The sequence below is a fragment of the Penicillium daleae genome (genome assembly GCF_028827525.1).
Source record: "Penicillium daleae strain IBT 16125 chromosome Unknown utg000008l_segment0_segment0, whole genome shotgun sequence".
Lineage (NCBI taxonomy): Eukaryota > Fungi > Ascomycota > Eurotiomycetes > Eurotiales > Aspergillaceae > Penicillium > Penicillium daleae.
The window spans coordinates 2755053-2775356 of record NW_026623156.1 but is presented as its reverse complement, the minus strand read 5'-3'; the positions used below and the strand labels follow the sequence as shown (position 1 = coordinate 2775356).

Below are 20304 nucleotides of genomic sequence, written 5' to 3'. Positions count from 1 at the left end.
ACTTAGACTAGGCGCTACTTTCAAGGTAACCACCGAAACGATACAATAAACGTACTATTTATATTTCATTAGCTTAAGTAAGCTTGATATATATTTCGAGGCTCCGTTGCTGGGTGACTATATAAACTGTGAGAATCGGAAACCCATGATTGCTTTACAAGCAAGATGTAGAGGATGCTATCGAGGAACAAGCATTTCTGAATATCGAGAAAGTATCTGGAAGTGCCACAACCAAAGTTCAATTACTATTCTCGTACACTAAATTAAGAGCATTTTTGGGTTTGTACATGGGCGTATTGGCTTACTAAATGATCGTCCTTCCCGAATGGACAAAACGGTGGGATGTCTGCTGGGAATACTTGCTAATATATCTCGTCTGCGGTCCATCACCCAGTCGTAAATAGTGAAGACTTCATTATACTTTCGTCGCTGCTGATGAACAGACTACAATGGAGCTATACCGACTTGGACTAATTAAGCCCCTGTTGCAACAATAAACTGGTTCTTCGAACGTCCTTCCCAATATGCCTGTTTGCTTTTAGATGACACGGGAATTGTAGGGGGAGTATTACTCCTGTGTTGTGCCCCTAGTTACGACAGGAAAATAAGTCAAGTACTGTAGAATATCTTGCGTTCCATAATCGCCTTTTCCGATTCCAACGTCTTGTTCCGATCCCGTCTAATACGTGCGATGCCTGACTTTTTTTGTGGCTATGTAGTCATGCGTGAAAGTCTGACTTCCTTTGAACAGGGTTCGGAGCCCGGTGAAATCGTCCAACCGATACCACTACGGTTGCGGGCTCAGGCTTACATATATTCCGATGGTGATAGTGAGCCTCAAGCGGGCTCTCGCTTCGGTGGGCTGGTCGAAAATGGTGGCTAGACAGAGAGCCAAGGAACGCAATGCCGATCTGCGAGATTTCTATTTGCATAACCTGTCGGACTTTCAGTCGCATCACCTAGTTCATATGGATGAGTCTGGATGTGATACAGTATATGTGTCGATCAATGAAGTTACCTTTTGCTGTTGGGTACTTGGCCTTTTTCAAAGTATCTGTCGAACCCCGATTTTGACTGCTGTCAGACCTTGGCCTTTTCTGAGCTCTATCGACAGACGTTCCGCCATTATATTTAGGGCCTCCCTGATCGTCGGGTACGTTGCTTGTCCTATCCGCTTTCGGCTCCCGACTATTGGAACTGCTGGAGGAGGCAGTTTCAGGCTGGCTGCATATTACACCATCTGGCCAAAAGGTCGGTGGCCGTTTTTGATCAGGTATGCACTCGGTTTCCAAATTCATGTTGTACTCGAGATCCCGTTTGATGGCAACTGCCGGAATGTATTCTTGAAGCTGAGATCGGTCTTTCTTCATGATTTTGTTCATGATTACATCTCTAGTGTTCCAGCTTGTACCGTCCTTCAAATCCAATGACTTCAGGTGATCTTCGCGGACACCGTCCCATACAATATGAATCAGTGTTGCGGGGAATAGGGGCGTTTTGATCTTTCCCGATTTTGTCTTCGTCGGCTTCCTCGGTTTCTTGTTAGGCTTGGGGCGGAGAATAACGGCATGCGTAATTTTCCCAATATTGAGAAATCCATAGACCTGGTTTGCTCTCTCGCAGATGTCTAGCACTGTTCGTCTTGGCTTGATATTAAGGGAAGACCTCGTAGTTCCTCTTCACTATGCATTCTGGATTCTCCAAATTCGTAAATCGTCGCTTAGTGAGGACTATAGCGACTGATAATGCGCGAGCAGCCTGCGAATGAGCCACATTTGGAGTAAAACTCTGGAATGCCGCCATATTCGTCTTGTAGAAGGGAAATGAGTCAATAAATGTCACCACTCATCCACAAACACGGATGAGGAGGGGGTGAAAAATTACCGAATCCCCAGCCGTTGCCGAGACCTTCCATAACTCGGCGCCATTGCCGTTTAGGGAGATGCAATTTTCACATAAAAAGCACCAAAAAGCCTTCAAGCGTGGTTTTTATAGTTTTTGCCAAATGTAATGATTCCAATTATAAGGATATAAAATGAGCCGGGAATTTGTACGAAGGTATTATGTACTGAACTGTAGATGAATTGCGGGAGTCTGCTAGATAGTGACAGGTATTCTATTTGCACTAAAGGCTTCAATGGCAGCCTTGTTGCCACTTTGAAGTGCATAGTGCAGTGGATCGTGACCATCTCGATCTTTCACCGAATGTTGTGCCCCTTTTGAAAGGAGCATACCAACAACATCACCCCGACCATTCATCGCAGCATAGCAAAGTGGTGTTTTACCCGTGTCATCTTCTAGATCGATATCATCCCTAGTTTTCTCAAGAAGGCAATCCACAACCTGCGTATGACCATTCTGTGCAGCCCATGAGAGAGGTTGTCGACCGTTCACATCAGCAGATTTCGGATCAGCTCCGCGGTCCAGCAGAAGTCTGACTGATTGTAAATGGCCTCTCTCCGCGGCTGACGAGAGAGGCGTTTGCTGCCGATAATGGTTGTCGCAGTCGTTAATTTGGGTGCCCTTCTTCAGCAAAATTTCGATCATCTCGATACGATCAAGCTCAGCAGCGAAATGTAGTCCCCCTCCTCTGTCTTTATCGTCGGCCGCCTTGCTTGGATCTGCGCCATGCTCCAGAAGGGCACAGAAGGGACCGAAATGACCGTTCCTGATGGCCCACATTAGAGGAGTGTTACCCTCATTGTTCTGCGAGTCTGCACATCCATTAATATCGAGCATATCTGGGTCAACACCATTCTTTAGCAAATGAGAAACTACAGCAGTTTCATCATACTCGGCTGCTTGAGAAAGGGCAGACCTGCCCCAGACTGGTTCTCGATAGTCAGGATTCGCGCCCTCTCTAATCAGACGTTTGACATCGTCAATATCGCCCTCACGAGAGGCCACAAGTAGCGAGGCGCTTTTGGCCTCTGGGGGACCTTTCTCTTCAATCATCCGAACAAACTCCTCTCCCTTATGTGCTCTCGCCCATTGCACGATGTCATCGAGAATTTCAACGTCCGTTAACTCAGCCACTAGAGCAGGATCATGAGCTACGAAAATAGGAATGGTAGCGTCTCGGTCTTCGCGATAGCACGTTTTGGCAAAAGCGGTCTGACCGGCATTGTCCGGCCTGTCGGCGATCGCTCCTCTGTCAATTAACAGTTGGATCATCTCGGGGCTTCCCCATGCTGCAGCGTAAGAAAGTGGCGTACAGCCAAGGTAATCAACATGATTGATATTGGCCCCTGTGTCGAGAAGGGATCGTGCTGCAGCTACCGCGGATTGCTCGGCTGCCCATGCTAGAGGGGTTCGTTGATATTTGTCTTCCTTATTACAATCCGCACCCCTTTCAAGCAATAATCTCACTGAGGTTTCTGTGCCATGATAGACCGCAAAGTGCAGAGGTGATGCATTTGTTGGGGCAATAAAGCAGCCCGTAGAGGGGCCATCATCACAAAAGCAGCGAGGGCTTGTTGTCTGATCCCAGTGAGCGACAATTGATGGATCTTCGAGTAAGCGACGGGTAAAAATATCATCAGTTGGATCAAGAAGTGCATGATACTGCCAATTGGAAGAGGCGTAGTCATATAATGATGGCCATTGACTGTCTGGTGCTTCCGTACCATACTCTGGCTTGGGTTTCCCCCACGTAAGATAGAAGACACAAGCCCAAGCAATTTCAGAATGGGCATCAGCGAACCATGTTTTCCATTTACGTTGGAAGTACTCCTGTGCGGTAAAATGAACAAGTCGAATGACCTTGCTTTTTTCGTCGAATTTGATCAGCCCCGAGCATACCTCGATTACAAGGTCAATATCAGGCATGTTGTCTGCGTCAAGGGCCTTTTTTGCGCTCGTAATAGCAAGGGCCCGCTGCAGCCCCTCCACAGTCAGAAGGCTTTTTGTGCAGACGGTCCACATCAAGGCTCGCCTAGCAAGATTTTTGAGATTTTCTGTCTGGCTGTTGATTCTGTCCATTGACTCGTCGTACACGCGATCATACGCATCCCCGCCTGTTGGAAGGCTTGTTAATGCTGTCTTAATATCGGCTTTACAGATTTTGTCACCCAAAGAGTCGAGGTGCAGCTTCGCGAGAAGAAACCTTTCCCTAACATCAGCATATTCTCTAGTCATCGCCTGCTTGTCAATGGGTGTCCTTACATTCCGTCCACTGCCTGAACAATTGTTTCCTTGATTCTTGATCTTAATTGCTGGTCCCCCGAGACAAAGGGGCGTGCTTTGTTGAGCTGCGAATCAATATAACTGCGGATATCATCATCGAGAGCACGAATCTCCATGATATGACTCCCGTTTGCACGGAATGTGCTCGTAATATCAGCTACATGGCGAGAAGATGCTATCAAGCTCATAGGTGCGACCTGTTGGAGCCTAAATAAAGCGGCAAGCAGCTGACGACAAGTGCCGTCTGATGTCTCAATCTCGTCCAAGGCATCGACAACGACATAGGTTTTTTGACTCGAGGTCATTACCGTCCCCAGCATATGCAGAAGTTTCTCTGGCGAAGGGTGAACTCGGAGAGTCCAAAATCGCTCATAGGCCTCGGTGACACAAGGAGGTAGTTGAAGGAAAGATTGGCAGAGTTGTTTGAGTAAGGAGGACAGAATGGCCGAGAGCTGCTGCTCGGTGCGACGGAGGAAATTGCCATATACGTACGTGATACCGATACCCTTGACTTGCGAGAATCTTTGATGTAGATCATGAACAACTATGGATGTCATCACGGTCTTTCCAGCTCCAGGAATACCTTGGCAGAGTAAAGTCTGCTTCGGCTCATTCACCCACCGCTGGAATTCATCAGAGTCCAAGAACCACTGGCCAGTGCTTTCTTGTCGAGTGGCAAAAAAGTCACTCTGCTCGCTTTCATGGTCAATCGGACTAAGCCAATCTAGAATCTTCCTCCTGTAGGTATCGTCAATTGCATTTCTCAGCTTCTGAACACCGTCATCGACGTGGCTGATCGCGTTTATCACTACATTCCAAGTTAGTCGTCCCAGTCCCTTGAAAATTCAGTAATTGATTTTGTTTAAGATACCCTCTTTCATGTTATCGGTTGCTGCCTCGGTGCTTTTTATCCTCTCCAGCCCTATAATGCGAAGAAGGTCTTTTGCATAAGCGGCAGCAACTACTGCAGCGTAAGCCTGCCACCTTTTCGCCTTGTGACTGTCAGAATAATCACATAGACCACGGATAATGAGGCAAGGGAAATGATTCATTAGGCCTGCGGCTTCCATCTCAAAGCATTTGACGTTCCATGCATCGCGAAGACGATCTCTTAATGTCGCTGATCTCATAACGGCATTCCCCGAGGCAATAAGCCCATAATGCACAGCTGGGATAGTCGAGGGGCGAGGCGACCGTTCAACAATTTGTGTAGAATTGCAATCTCGACAGTCCTTGTGTCTCGGATTCACGTGGTCATAATCTGCCTTGAAAAGTCGGTCTTCTTCCCAACCGGGAAAAGAAGCATCGTCCACATCAGGTAGGTGGCGTATCAGATCTATGGCCTGTTCTGTATATTGTTTCATTTTTCCTTTGCGAAACCGGTGGTCCAATCGTAGCTGCGTAACTGCCTGACGGAGGATACTGGGCGGGCTGTTTAGATGTGATTCGATTGAGAATTCACTGTCGTTTCTCCACTTTCCCATATCGTAATTCAGCACGCCACCTATGACATACGATCCGCTTAACAACGAGCATTTTTGGCGAGGAAGGAAATTATAATAACTGACCATGATTTCCTTTAGGCTCGCTGACAACAATGTCCCCAAGGCGAATGTCTTTCATCGGTTGAGAGGGATTTGGCTCGCCAGGCACTGCTCCACCAATGCCCACCATCAAGCCAAAGCGTATATTTGGAAAAGATCGAATCATGTTCGTAACAGCCTGAGTGGCCGCATTCGTACCATAGCCGCTAGTTGAGGTGATGACCACATTATGTTTCTCAAATCTCCCCAAGACATAGAAATTCGCATCGTGCAAAGCGGGCTCCAAAGCCTCATCTTCTTCATCGAGCAGCGCCCTGGCAGCAATGAGCTCACAGTCCAGGGCGCTTACCCAACCGACCGTATAGGCATTGTGGTCCAATTTCCTCAGGGCCATCGCTCCCTGGACTGAACTGGGAGGAATTGTCGGAGAAGGGTTGTGTCACGACCCTACGCGGAGTTCAAATAGAATTCCCACCTGATTTTCGCGCACCCAGGTGCATATCCTTGAAATGTGGGGGCCGTCGCTATTTCGATTAGTGAGTGCGGTCTATATGATGATCTTGCTGCGCCTCGGGCGTCGGGCGTCAGGGTTGCGCAATCAACTTGTAGGTGATTGGCCCATATTTGGCACCGGCAAGCCTAAGGCGAAATTGAAGGCAGCCTCGCCGTTAGTTTAGCCAATCCTGGTATGTGCAAGTGCCAAGAGACCACAGTTTCAGCCAGACCGAGGTGAACCATTTATGTTATATCTGAGCTCAGGTGAGAGGGTAAGTGCTGGGATCGCTCGACGGACGGTAAAAATCACCCGCTCTCACCCAGATTCTCCACCATATGCGAATCCTGACTGTTGCATGTTTTTCCTTGTCATTTTGGAACGCAAAAAAAATAAGAGCATTGCTATTTTGAGCGTAGGGCAGGTGTGACTTCGTCTTCATGACGGATGCCCCTACGCCGTACTTTGCTTCACAACTCGGTATGCATATAATTGGCTGATCCTAGGATACGTGTGTACCTTTCCGGTGCCTTATCAAAACTACACATTCGGCTTCTATGTTATCACTCAATTTACGATTCACTTTTCGTACTTGTTTCGTTTCAGGGCCACAGCGTGCGACAGCGCGCGTCACCAGTCAATTCTTTTCTGAACTCTATTAAGAAACGCACTATTCCATATTTGATTTAGCTGCGTGAAAGGTTTTGTAACCATAAGCTTTCAAACGTTGGGCCTGTTATTTACCGGAATTTAAAATACCATTGTTACCGAAGAGCGGGGCAATCGGCAACCTCAAAAGAGACTGTTGACCACCCACCCACCCAAGGTCGATCCTCTTCCAACATGGCATCTATCTCGTCATTCGGTGATTTAAATTCGGGGTTGCAGGCTCGTCGGATTTGTTTCCAACCTGCAAGCCAAAATGGCGACCCACAAAGCCGCCAAATTCAGACGACCCATGCAAGAGGGCTGTCTATTCCAAGCAGAATATGATCATGTCGCATCTGATACGTGTGTGGGTTGTGATCGAAGTAATCTCGCTCCAAACCTCCACGAGAGCTTGACCAGGAATGATATAATACATAGCAGCGCTGGACCTAATAAGCGTATCGGAAATTTTTGTTTTCGATATCTGTTAAGTCTGCCAAGCGTAGTTCTTCTTCCCTTTGTTCCACCGGAACGGACGTGCGATCTCGCTTGTTGTTCTCAAAAATTAGCAAATAGCGAAGAACGAGGATGGTCACAGTGGATATCGCAAAGCATATTATTATGGCGAGGAAGCCAGACTGTTCAGTTTTAGCCTGGGTCAATGACGAGCTTTAGAGAGATTGGGGTAATTACCTTGTAGCGAGGGGCCTCCCTGGCGAAGAACAGCTGAGGACCGATAATATTTCCAGCGCAATAGCACGTGAATAAACATGTGATCACGGTGGCTCGTTTTGTGAAGCCTCCTATGTTAGAGCTGACCAGAGCCATTGAGAGAGGCATGCCACTGGAGAAGACTTGCATAAGGCAAAGTCCAGCGTATTTCGCTCCAATAGTGTCGCAAGTATAGATAACAACGGCGCCAGTAATGCTAGAGCGCCGCGAAAACTCAAAATTAGTCATGTCTAGGGTATATGTAGTAAACTCAGGGGACGGTCACAAACCTGATAACATTGACCGCTGCAATTATCAGACACCTGGCATTCGGCAGCTTTGAAGATAGGTATGTTCTGAATAAATTCAGTAAATCAGATTTACGAATCACAATATGTATGGAAGGGTACTCACGTCGAAAGAACAAACAAAAAAATGACTATTCCCATTGGAATTCCCATCAAGAAAGTGTTTAGAACCGAAAAGCCAAATCCTTCAAGAATCAATGAAGAGAACTGAAAATAGTATCAGCAGAGGATTTATACCGTACATTTATCCACGGAGTTCACTCACAGCTAAACTTCCCCCATTGGGGATATTTGTGGTGAGAGAATAGACAGCAACAAGCCAAGTCTTATAATCGAGAAGAGCCTCTTTTATCTGAGAAAGCTCTAGTTTATTGCTCTTGAAACCTGCTTGATTGGCCCTCAATCGGTGCATGGCGATCTTCTTCTCCTTTTCACTGATGAATTTGGCGTTTCGCGGACTATCAGGCAAGCGCCATAATAGGACGAGCCCCCACACAAATGTCAAAATGCCAAAAATAATGAAGAGCCACTAAATCAATCAGCAATGAACTAGGTCGCGTGATCTTTATAGAAGGTGAAAAGGCGGGAACAACACGAACCTTCCAGGAAGCCAGACTATCATGGATATGATAGATTCCATATCCGATTAGTCCACTGAAGACCGATGAGAGTGAATTTCCGCAGAACCAAAGACCGTGCCTCCATGGCTGCTCTGAGGTTCGATACCAGAGTGATGTGATCAGACTGAATCCGGGCGAGATGCTCGCCTCGGCAATACCGAGGAAGAACCGTGTAACCATCAGTGTCGCAAAGTTCTTGGCCGCAGCATGGCACGCAAGTATAATGGCCCAAATCAAACTGTGATCAAATAATAAATCAGCGCCAGTTCGAATTTCAATGATTTGGTAGACTGGGAACCTACAACATGATTGATAGGGACTTTCCCAGCGGAAACTTGATTAAGATCAACGAAACCGGGTATGTTGCAAAAAGATAGCCAAAATAGAAGCAGCTCGAAGCCCAGCTATACTGAGAGCCATGCAATTTGAGGTCTGTTATTATGCCCATAATTGTAGATGAGCTCAATGTCTGTTTATCGAGAAATTGGAGCATGTATGCAACGAGCATCAAAGGAAGGATTCTGGCTTTCTCGAATTATGTTAGATTTTTCGCCTATCAATAGAGCTCATTGCACCATGTGGGAGTTATTACTTGCCTGAAATCAATCTTTCTCACAAGCCTCCGCTCCTCCGCAGGATCAAGAACTTCCCAGACTTCTCCCAAGTCGGGATCATTGTTGTTCTTCTCTGGGGCTTCTGAAATATCCGGTGTCTTCAACATATCGGCCATGGTTACGAATCGTTCCACAAAAGGGAACTTTGTGATAAATGATCGAGAGGACTCGCTCCCTCTTTTAGATACTCTCACAAATAGGATTTTTAATGAGAATCGAAGTGTGGCGTTTCGCCTATCATGAGTAAAGTAATACCGATTTCCCTATCTTCTTCTCCCTCCTTATATTCTCTTATCATAAGGAAGTTCTATGGCTGCAGCCGTGCTATGAATGTGAGCTCTGTGAAAGCTCGACACGATTGGTTGATTTGAAACTTGAAAGAAGGCGCTAGATTATCTGGCCCAGGCCATGATAGACTAAAAAAGTCAACGTAAAATCCTATCTATCCAACAACTGATTAGATATGAAGTAAAATTCAGAAACACCATGTTGTTCTGGGCAACGCGAGGCGAGGACCAACCCTGCCTCGGAGATTTTGAGATAGGTACAAGGAATGGTCTGGTCGATCTTTGATAGGAAAATTCAGATTGCTTTTCCCGCGGAAAACATGACCATGAGAGCTCATTCGTGTATAGATTTATAATATCAACTTTAATCATGTCAAGGGCATGAGCGTGCTCTGATACTGTGAGTTCTAATACTAGCTGAGGCAGTCGATTGGTTCTCGGTTAGAAGTCTTGAGTCCATCCAATCAAAGTCTCCGGTCGGGAGTAAAGTTGTCCAATCAGATGAAGGGTCACGTTTTAGTGCCAGTGGTCTTATCGTTGTTCTAGCCGCTTTTGACTTAGGCCTCAAATAGCAGGATTAATTTTATGCTACCACCGATTATCCTTATGCTACCACCCAGCCGATTATGCCTCAAAAGAAAGGATATAAGAAGCAGTGGCCATCTTGCGTCAATCAAAATCTAAACAACAGGCGGATCAACCGCAGGCGCAAAACAGGCACGAAAACAAAACCAAAATGGGCAATATTTCTCAGAGCCCACTTTCTGCACAGGAAGTTCAGGTAGAGGTAGATGCTGCTATCGAAGCAGTCGAAAAGCATCTTCAAGTACTGAACAGAACTGTATGATCTCTCATTTCCTGCTGAGTGGACTTGTTGACAAATTAAATGCTGACAATTAGCGATCAGATCTGGTCGAACCCTGAGCTTGGTCAAAAAGAAGTTCTTGCGCATGACTCTATATGTCTGTTCTTCGAGTCTCTCGGTTATGATGTAAAGCGTCATGCGTATGGAATAGAAACTGCCTTTGAGGTTCTGAGTGGCTCTGGTGGGAGACTTATCAACTACAACGCCGAGTACGACTGTCTCCCTGGGATCGGGCACGCATGTGGCCACAACCTCATAGCCACAAGCTCTATTGCAGCCTTCCATGCCCTTTCTACCGTCTTGAAGAAATTCAACATCCCAGGTCGGACCCAGCTCCTCGGCACCCCGGATGAAGAAGGAAAAGGTGGCAAGATTATGCTTCTGGATGGTGGAGCGTACAAGGGAGTAGATGTTTCTTTGATGGCGTATGTATTCACTATTTCCTTTTTCACGCCTCGTCCAACCTGCTGACACGCTGAATGTCTGCTCAGTCATCCCAGCCCTCTTTATGCAGAGCACAAGGCTGCCGGAATCGAAGGAGTGGCAGGTTGTAGAATGATCGCACGCCAGTATATCGAGGTCGAGTTCCGAGGGAAAAATACCCACGCAGGAGGAACTCCATGGATGGGAATTAATGCACTCGATGCAGCAGTTGCAGCATATAACAACATCTCCCTTTTGCGGCAGCAAATCCTTCCTGATGAACGCATACATGCGGTCTTTCTAGATGGCGAGAAGACTATCAACGTGATCCCAGCTCAGGCGCGGGTGGCACTTCAGGCCCGCAGTCTGAATCTCAATGGGCTACAGGCACTAGTGGAGCGGGTCATTAACTGCGCGAAGGCTGCAGCAACGGCAACGGGGTGTGAGGTTGATATTCAGAAGTATGTTTACCTTTCATGGCTGACAGACTTGAAACTTACAGGCGCTGATGAATTGAAAACAGAGAACCATACTATGCAGATGTCACGGTGAATGAGACACTGTGTGAGAGATATCAGGAAAATATCGCGGCGTATGGGAAGGGTGTGCTCAAAATTCGGGATCAGGTTGCCTCCGGCTCATCCGACGTCGGTATGTTACTCCAATATACCTCGTAAATCATGATGCTAATTATCGGAAGGAAATGTCGGCTACGTCGTTCCGGCATTGCATGCTCTGTTTGGAATTCCATGTGCGAAAGGAGTATCACCTCATAGTGCCAACTTCACTGATGCAGCAGGAACTGATGCAGCTTATGAAAGTGCAATCATTACTGGCAAGACATTGGCGCTGGTAGGATTTGATGTCGCCACGAAAGATGAAGTGTTCCAGGCAGTGTACTCAAATTGGCAAAAGGAGATGGCCAGAACTTAAGAGAAGTCATATGATCATGTTTTGGACCTTACGTAGTGCTCAATTCTTCAGCCTTGGCCACGTCAAGGTCTGTTTGACGCCGTACATACCTATGATCAATCATTTATTTATCTGTTTCTAGTGCTTTGCTGGCCTAGCCAACATTGTGTTTAAAACTCCAGCGTATTTTCCAGCCTACATTAAAAACGGATCAAATTGTATGCCGTAGCCTGGTTCAGGAATAGGGAAGTCGGTCCACCATGGGCCAATCAGGGGAAAACGCTTATCGTTGTGTTTACGGCTCCCCGCAACTAGTCTCGTTTCGGTTCATGAGGCATATCTTCGTACACCCTTCTTTTCTCTCTTCTTCTTTCTCCACATCCACACCCCCACATGTTTTGGTCTACTACTTAAGCGTCATTACACTTCAATGATTCTTTCCCTCTTGGCTGCATACGCACCAGAAAGTTATATTTCCCTCGTCGCGAAGACTACGCAATCCATGCCACAAAGATCAAGGACAGGTTGCACCACCTGTCGAGAACGCAAGGTAAAATGCGACGAACGGCGTCCAATTTGCAATACCTGTCATCGTTTGACTCTATCATGCAGCTGGATTCCTCAAATCCGGAAGCAGCGGACAATTCGAACACCTAAACAGACTAAGTCACACAATCAACCTGCACACGGGTTTGCACACCCGCGGCCTATAAGACCCAAGGTTCTCCTGAGTCACCCCTCTTGTCTGGGGATCCTAGGTGCGCCCGTTACAGCATAGTCCCTTCACCAGATGCCCATGTTGAGATCAATTCTTTTAGGGCCAATACTCCCAGTGTTGGATACTAGCCATATTCCGTGTGCGAACTCTTTACTTCTTTCATCGACAGACCGCCAGTGTCTAGAATACTTCTCTTCTTCAAACCTTGTCGCTTGGACCGGAAAGCCCTGGAAATGGAGCTGTCTTGCATATATCTACCATAAACTGGCTCCTCGAAATGCAGCCATAATGTATATGATAATTGCTTCGTCGGCGAGTGAATTACAGAACCTGGGGCACTCATATTTGCGTCCGGCCTCGCAACATGCGGCTCGAAATTATGGCATTGCACTTAACGAGTTGAATCTCTTGCTCGATCAAGATGTGAAGCCAGACTTGGACTCAAGTCTTACTTGTCTCTTCTTGATGGCACATTATGAGCTGAAGCTTGGTTATTCCAATCAACATCTTACGGTTCACCTGAAGGGTGTTGAAGCTCTGCTGGAGTCTGGAAACTACATTTCAGCCCTCGGCAGGAATAAGTCGCTGCCATCAGATGAGAATGAGATGGCTGAAGCCGAGATCCAGCCGTTCTCCTCTCTCTCTGCACTACTGCTGGTTTGGATATTGTGAGGCTTATTTACCTATCCCACCCAATCTTATATCCGGACAACAAAATGACTTTATGGCAGCTACATTAGTCTCGGAAGCGGTCTCCACACCGCCCCAGACAGCTTTATCACTAAATTATATCATTCTGTCAGAAGTCCTGACTGTTTCCTTGTCCGAACTGCCCGAAAGGCCCATTTGCAGTGCTGGGGGAGCGAGTACCCGCAAGACGAATGGTTGGACGACTTGGAAAACTATCGCACCCTTGAGTTACTACACGAATCTTTCTCTCTCCGTTCCAGGGTGTGTCAGATGTGGTCTACACCGGATCTAGAGTACAGAAAATTGCCTCTTACGGAGGATGAAACTTTTTGTCGATTGCAGCATATGAGACAGGTCAGCTCTGTCCATTTGTCAACCCTCCGTTACGATAATATGTTCTTACAAAAAGCAGAGTTACAACGACATCTTCATCATGGCAAAGCGAACTTACCGTGCTCCTGTGGGTCGGGCTCTCTATACAGCCCAGCTCGCGGTGGTGCACTACTCAGGTCTCCTGCTTTTTCATCGGCGCATGCTATACCAAGATAGCCTTATGGAGGTGTCACATCTTGAAGCCCTCTCTACCATACTCCATATCGCATATGAGACTTATGCCCACGACAAAAGGAATATGTCTCCTTTTTCGTGGGGGCTTGAGATGGCGGCTATTGAGACACATGATCCTATCTACAGCGGCTGGATTCGGGATCGGCTTTTGGAGGCTCCTAATAATTATCGCCATAGCGTTATTGTCAGTGAGACTTTGGACCAGATGCTGCGGTCATACAGGGACTACAAGCCATTTCACTAGGAATATGTGCACAAATAGCTCGGAGTGAATGTATATATATTAATATCATGACCTAACAACCTGTTTGTGGGAACACTTTAGTGATACTCGGAGCCGTTGATTCTATATATACTTGAAGTTTTGCAACAAAGCGTTTTCCATATTATTTCAAATTCAAAACGACCTCAGGGCCAAGGGTCATTTCGAAGGAAGTAAAAATTGGGCAAAGAATAGAGCGGGGAGTATGAGGAATTTGTGAAACGCGAATAGCAGATACAATTGCAGCGGATCCTCGTGGGTTAGTAATTTTGTTAGTAGGCTGGCTTGAAGGCGCTTCTCAAAGTGTTCAACATCCTATCTCCGGCAGTTGAAGCGCGTCTACCATCTGTAGCACGAGGTGGTTGGTGAGTTAGATCGGACGAAAGGGGGCGTTTTATGTTCTTCGGCTGGTGCAGATCATAAATGAAAATCCTATCGGAAATATTCTCAGCCTATCTAGACGAAGAACTACGCTCATTAGTTATTATCTAGGCTTTCATTCTATTATTATAGCTTCCTATACCTCACTAGAAAGAATCATCGACTTTCTCTAAACTACCAATTATTCTGTTTGAATTTTCTACGTCGTAGTACGACCGAACATGAGATTGCATTGCGAACTTCATGGAGCTGCTATCTAGTAAACTGGCAACCATTGTCCAGCCGTCCCCGGGCGGGGTAGCACTGCTGTAGTTATAGCAGCATATATCTAGAGCGAGCTCATGAAGGGGTAATGTATTGCGTTTTATGCACACTACACGAGCCATCCCTCTAGCCCCGTTATTTCATTGGTAATCCGGGCCATATTGGACTGGGATACGAGGCCATGCATCTACACCGTCCAAAATCGCGAGTCTAAAAGATTTGGTTACCACACACCACTCAAAAGGCTCTGTCAGGATGCTCTCACTTACCCCATTCCTCCAGTAAGATGAGGATCGATATGGCAGTGAAGCATAAACGCCTGTTCGATTAGCAAAACGATTTTGCGAGATCTATTAGATCGATTTGTGCCTTACCCCGGGGTTTGTCACTGTCAGAAGAAAGCCATTTAGCGCTACACTCACCAGCAGAAAGCAATAATTCTCACCATGGTAGCGAATTACCAGCCAGCTTGGACCTTGGATGGCAGGAAGGGTTGTGAAAGTATCTGTGAACTTCATGGATTAGTGGACAGCCGCAGGACGTGAACTTGAACGGGGTGTTATGATACAAACCTCTCATTGGAGGATTGACCAAGTTGAACATTTCTGGACGATCCTCACTGGCCTTGGCGACAGAAGGCCAGTTGAAAGAGCCGCGGCCGGAACCCTGGAACCGATAATTCAGAAAGAAGTTTAACTCCTTCAACAATCAAACACGAGACTCACGAGAACATACACCGGGTTCGAGTGTTTGTGAATTGGATGACTCGGCTGGACCGTAGACGTGTCTCTAGATACCGCGAAGATGATGTCCACCCACGTGTTGTTCTTTGTAGCAATGACTAGGCTACTGTTTATATGCGCTTCGGGGTTCTAGATAATGGGATTCTCCGCTTCCAGAGAGAGGCTATAGGAATGGTTTCCGTTCAGGGACTATTTCCAGGCCTTTTCGACACGACCTATTGTAAGGACGTAGGTTGCATCTACTTCCTCACTAGGTCTTCCGGGAACAAGCGGCTCAATCGAAGCCTTATCGAGGGTGATAACATCTGTACTGGTGCTGATTCCGCCGTAGTTGATAGAGGACTGTATGCCACGGAGGGGCCCCCGTTGATGTAGGAAAGAACGCCGAAGCCTGAAATCTTCTGATTGAACCCAGAATTGGCTACCGTGATCGGGTAGTCGCCTGGAGTATTTGTGAGTTGAATCAAGTAAGAGTAGCGGCCACCGTTGCTGATTGTTAGCGCCTGCGGAGTAGAGCGTTGTTAGTATGATGAATAACAAAAAAGTTCATCGGATATTACACATTAACTTTGAGGGGCTTTATATATTGCCCATCAACCTCATATAGCTATAGAGAGTGGTTGTTAATCGAAACTATCTAGGTTAGCTAGATATTCCAGGTCAAGCGCCGTATAACACACCCGTTGGAGCCGAAATAGATGCCGAACCGATAAAATTTAGACTTGCCTAGCTATATGAAGGGTCGACTATGATCACTTCCTCCGTCGAATTTGTGGCATTGCATTCATCAAACATGGCCGGTGGAACAGCACTATAGTTGTGCGCAAAACTCGTTTGAGCATAAGTATTTCCAAGAGGAATACATCTTTACATTTGTCCGGATTAGTCCTTCCGATTAACAAAATCCCCGATGGTCCACATACCCTTTCGCTATATAGTTCATACCCTGGAGTACAGACGACAGTGATGGGGGAACCATGCTACTCAAATATTCAGAGTTGCGGTAGTTCATACGGCCTTTGCCGTTGATTAATATGGAGTCCGCGCACCTGGGTCCTCGTTAGTTGTTTTCAAACCAAGATTTCTGCTCATCTCATAGTGTATTAATATCTACAGAGATTGCGACCTCCTGAATCTCTTCTGAGGTCATATGAAACCAATCAGATATCATGAGCAGTTAGGGGGCTTTGATTGCATTGTATATTTGAGTTTGCGCCCAAGTATCATTCACAATCAAATTTGGAAGACTCGTGCCCAGCTGTCGCGGCCTAGCGAAATAGTATTTAGAGGCTCGCAAAGCTTCTACCTGTTACTATTAGGTAATAAACACACCTGATAAAAATCGGCCCGTATAGGCTATCCATGATCTGCCCTGCAGAATGTGAGTGATACCTTGGAGCTATCAGCAAGATAGATCTTGTGTTAGGACTAGCAGGCTACTCTTGAATATACCAGTATGTTCTATATTGGGCCACGGTAAACCTAGAAGTGAAAGTTCTGCCCGGGAGAATAAGCTTTTGCGAAACTCCAGGCACACCATCTAACCACGGTGTCCCTTGTTGCCTGTCATTTTGTTAGCTATTGGCCCGTGTTTATGTCCGTGGATCTCACTCAATTCCGTGAAAGTGCACCGTGGTATCAAAGGGCATAAGATTATTCACTACCGCCTCAACACTGTCGCCCTCGTCCAGGATCAGAGGGGGTCCGGGAAACTGGCCATTGATTAAAGCTTGTGGACGCTCGACTCTATCAGATGCCCTCGATTCCCAGGCGAGATTAAGCTCAAACTCTTTTGTTTGAGATCCCTGGGCAGGAATGAGAATATGTAGTTTTGCAAGGTAAAATAGAAATGAGAACCTTATGGTGGTTGTTGGACCGTAATTGCAAGATTTCGACGACGTCCACGGAACAGAATTCACGGATTAAAAAAGCATTGAAAAACGAAGGGATAGACTTTAAACCCAAAAATAGGGGAAACTTCGCGTTCGTGTGGGTAGTATTTCTCCAATGGGTAGTCAGGTCTAGTTGAACTCTCCTTGCCTACCAGGCGATCCACCCTGCAGGTAGATCTCTCTGGTGTCATCGCGATGAATCTGTTTACCACCATTATAAGCCTGCTTCGGCCCGATAAACTCTTCGAAGTATTGCGTCCCGCTTACAAAGCGGAGCGGAAAGTGGTTTAAGCTGTCAATTTGAAATACTTCGGAACGGTTCGGCTGTTCTATTCACGGGGGCTAGACGGGATATCAAAAGCTATTGCTATGTATTGGATACCGCAAGCCTTCCAGCGAATCAACATCAGGATCTAGGTCCTTATACGCCGTTCTACGCTTGAGGGCATACTGATAAGCACTAGGTTGGTTCCATTTGAATCAAACCAACCTAGTTATTGAACATGAACCACCGATACTAGAATATTGAAAGGTTTCCGCTGCGCGTATCCGGCTCCGGCTGTGGGGCGAGTCAATCAAAACCAAAGCTCTCCGTAGAGGTTCCATCTAAGGCGTACCACATCCTAATGGACGAAGGGTCAATCGGCGGCGAAGCACTGAGCGCCGAACGCCGCACGCCGAACACACCGGGTCTGTTGCTACGCATTCACAATTGATCTATATTGTTAAGTAAGCTGAACGGGTGTTTCCGAGGTGAATTCAAGGTATGGAATCCTTTTATCCAGCTTGGCAGAAATCGGCACTTAGTTCTCGGACTCTCTTAGTGTGTTCCACTCCTAAAAGCCTGGAATGAGACTAGGGGGACGCAAGCAAGGAATTGCGGTAGCCGACTGCGGTATTGCTGGTTGCACCATTGTTGAAAAAAAAAAAGAATCCAACCACTTCCGGTTGGCTCGGAACCCTGCAGACACAGTAAGCCCAAGCCCTGATTCCCCCCTGCTAGAGATCTCCACCTCCTCATGGAAGAGGGTAGCCGGGATATAGTTTGTTCAAAGCTGCCCCAATCTGATCAGAGTGAAACTCAAGTATAGAACGAACAGAACACATCATCTCTCAGTGGTGAGCTCGAAGGCCTTTTGGATGAAGCCAATGAACCTTAAAATACAGCTGTAGAGGATTTTCCAGTCACAGATAGTGGCCAACGCTTTAAGTAAAACTTTGCAAATTGCTGATATATACATGGAGTCGCTGATAAAATGATACCTCCTCTAGCTTTACGAAGATAAGTACAGAACAAGGCGCTCAACAAGCTATCATGGGTTCACAGCAGATTATCTCAAATGAGCGAGCTCTTCAAGCTTTCGAGAGTCCCTTCCAGGCCAATCACCTTGTCCCTGATGCCCAATTGCTCGAGCACGGAATTGACGAAGGGGGCTTTCTGACGAAGACTGCGGCGTTTGCGCCATTTGGGAAATTTCTCTGCTGTCTCTGTATCACATCAGCGAAGCGTGACCAACATGAACAGAGCTTGAATACCACCACCTCTCCAATATACCAAGTGAATAACCACAGTTCTTCAAACATTCCCTGCCACTCGAATCTCCCACAACATCAGCCTGGATCCATACTGAGCACGAGCGAGCTACTCAAGACTTATTCCTTTCCGCCACATTCGACTAAACTCGTTTCATTACTGGAACAAATTCTCAAGCAGCCGGCTGGAGACAAATGGTACCCCTTTCCTTCTCAGATTTCCTTTATTTCTCTAACAGGAGATCTAGCATAATCTTCACGGAGTGGAAGAAGACGCTGGACGCTGTTTCTTTCATGTTACAAGACCACAGAATTAGACATTGCCGCATCGATGCCGCCGTGCGCAGTACTGAGCGGCAGCGTACCCTCACGACTTTCAACACAGACCCGCAGCAAAATATACTACTCATGACTATAGGCACTGGAGCCGTAGGGTTAGTGGTTATTCACTCTGCAAAATCCTCACCTAACATGTCATATTCTAACCAAATCGACAGCTTAAATCTGACCATTGCGAATCGAGTGCACATCCTAGAGCCACAGTGGAATCCGATGACCGAAAAACAAGCCATTGGCAGGGTGGTTCGCCTTGGCCAGAGAAAAGAGGTTTTTATCCATAGATATATTATGAGGGGCACAATTGAAGAGGTAGGATATCCCACTGGATTCGTAATGGTTCTGCGAATCAGTAACTCAGCCCGATAACAGCAAGTGCTCTCAAGCCAACGCAGCAAGTTGGCATTGGCGATGAACGCCTTCCAGCGGCACAAAGAGGACAATCAGGCAGTTCAAACGATCAAGGTGAGCGAATCTGAATTACTACAAAGTCCGTCACCATACTGATAACATCCTTCGCCAGGATACTATACGAGAAGTTCAAACTTTTCAATAATTAATAACGCACGACTTGCATTTAACTCCAAGATGGCCCTCTGGCCCTAAGTAACCCAGAATTACCTAACTATTGCTGTTTTGTTTCTAAATCCCTGTTTTCACTATGAGTATTATAGAGCCTTCCAAACTGTACGTTGTTATTGTGGGAGGGGGTTTACTACTTCTCTTCTTGATGAGTCAAAGCTAGCGTTTTTTCCAGATAGTAGCGAGGCTTGGAAATCAAATTAGTCGGAATCGCATATTTATAGTACTCAAGCATCTGATATATTCCATAGTTTTGGGGAAATCGTCAAGAGCACAGGTCCTAACGTAGCTAACTTATTGGATTAGGGCAGGAGTCTGCACCTTGCTAGCAACGCACAGCCTGAGCGATATAGGCAAGTGTGCCGGCAATATTGCTTTCATTAACTTCATTCCTCTTATTTTGAATGACCGACTTAGCTTATTGGCAGATCCAGATCTACTTGGTTTACCCCTGCGGTTATAAATCCGCCTGCACAGCAGCTTTGACATGATGGCGTGTGTCTAAGCTCTGCTTCACGCATCTATCTTGATTCCTGAACAAGGATAGAATCCTCGTCGAGGAACTCAGTTTTATGGAATTCTAGTACGTCACTTATCGATCCCCAGACTAGCCTTAACGAATTTTAGGCAATACATAGCTTTGTCGATGTTGATTCTAGTGATTCGAAAATGGGCGTACAAGATTTTTTTCCAGATCTTCACTTTGGATCGGCTATCTTAATTCTG

At 46.4% G+C, this 20304-nt stretch overlaps 7 protein-coding genes across 7 annotated transcripts; 3 read left to right on the top strand and 4 right to left on the bottom strand.

The window, feature by feature from the left end:
- Positions 1–2097: 2097 nt before the first annotated feature.
- On the bottom strand, positions 2098–6123 carry N7458_009535 (uncharacterized protein; the record flags this gene model as incomplete). Its single annotated transcript, XM_056912917.1, has 4 exons — positions 2098–4105; positions 4165–4993; positions 5057–5689; positions 5754–6123. 4 exons carry the CDS (start codon positions 6121–6123, stop codon positions 2098–2100), a joined length of 3840 nt encoding a protein of 1279 aa, XP_056761766.1.
- A 1395-nt stretch (positions 6124–7518) lies between these two features.
- N7458_009534 (uncharacterized protein) lies at positions 7519–9017 on the bottom strand (the record flags this gene model as incomplete). The annotated part of the gene is made up of 6 exons (XM_056912916.1): positions 7519–7798; positions 7872–7937; positions 7996–8096; positions 8155–8418; positions 8489–8747; positions 8812–9017. The coding sequence occupies 6 exons, from the start codon at positions 9015–9017 to the stop codon at positions 7519–7521; spliced, it is 1176 nt and encodes a 391-aa protein (XP_056761765.1).
- Positions 9018–10146: 1129 nt separating this feature from the next.
- N7458_009533 (M20 family metallopeptidase) lies at positions 10147–11631 on the top strand (the record flags this gene model as incomplete). The annotated part of the gene is made up of 5 exons (XM_056912915.1): positions 10147–10251; positions 10318–10700; positions 10767–11159; positions 11222–11349; positions 11399–11631. 5 exons carry the CDS (start codon positions 10147–10149, stop codon positions 11629–11631), a joined length of 1242 nt encoding a protein of 413 aa, XP_056761764.1.
- Positions 11632–12616: 985 nt separating this feature from the next.
- Positions 12617–13000, top strand: N7458_009532 (uncharacterized protein; the record flags this gene model as incomplete). Its single annotated transcript, XM_056912914.1, has 1 exon — positions 12617–13000. One exon carries the CDS (start codon positions 12617–12619, stop codon positions 12998–13000), a length of 384 nt encoding a protein of 127 aa, XP_056761763.1.
- A 451-nt stretch (positions 13001–13451) lies between these two features.
- Positions 13452–13829, top strand: N7458_009531 (uncharacterized protein; the record flags this gene model as incomplete). The annotated part of the gene is made up of 1 exon (XM_056912913.1): positions 13452–13829. The coding sequence occupies one exon, from the start codon at positions 13452–13454 to the stop codon at positions 13827–13829; it is 378 nt and encodes a 125-aa protein (XP_056761762.1).
- An 850-nt stretch (positions 13830–14679) lies between these two features.
- N7458_009530 (uncharacterized protein) lies at positions 14680–16599 on the bottom strand (the record flags this gene model as incomplete). The annotated part of the gene is made up of 9 exons (XM_056912912.1): positions 14680–14702; positions 14762–14811; positions 14938–15158; positions 15218–15364; positions 15487–15738; positions 15798–15842; positions 15992–16100; positions 16159–16284; positions 16568–16599. The coding sequence occupies 9 exons, from the start codon at positions 16597–16599 to the stop codon at positions 14680–14682; spliced, it is 1005 nt and encodes a 334-aa protein (XP_056761761.1).
- Positions 16600–16671: 72 nt separating this feature from the next.
- On the bottom strand, positions 16672–17091 carry N7458_009529 (uncharacterized protein; the record flags this gene model as incomplete). Its single annotated transcript, XM_056912911.1, has 2 exons — positions 16672–16798; positions 16847–17091. Coding segments are annotated over 2 exons (372 nt in total), but the record flags the coding sequence as incomplete, so codon positions are not given.
- Positions 17092–20304: the final 3213 nt, after the last annotated feature.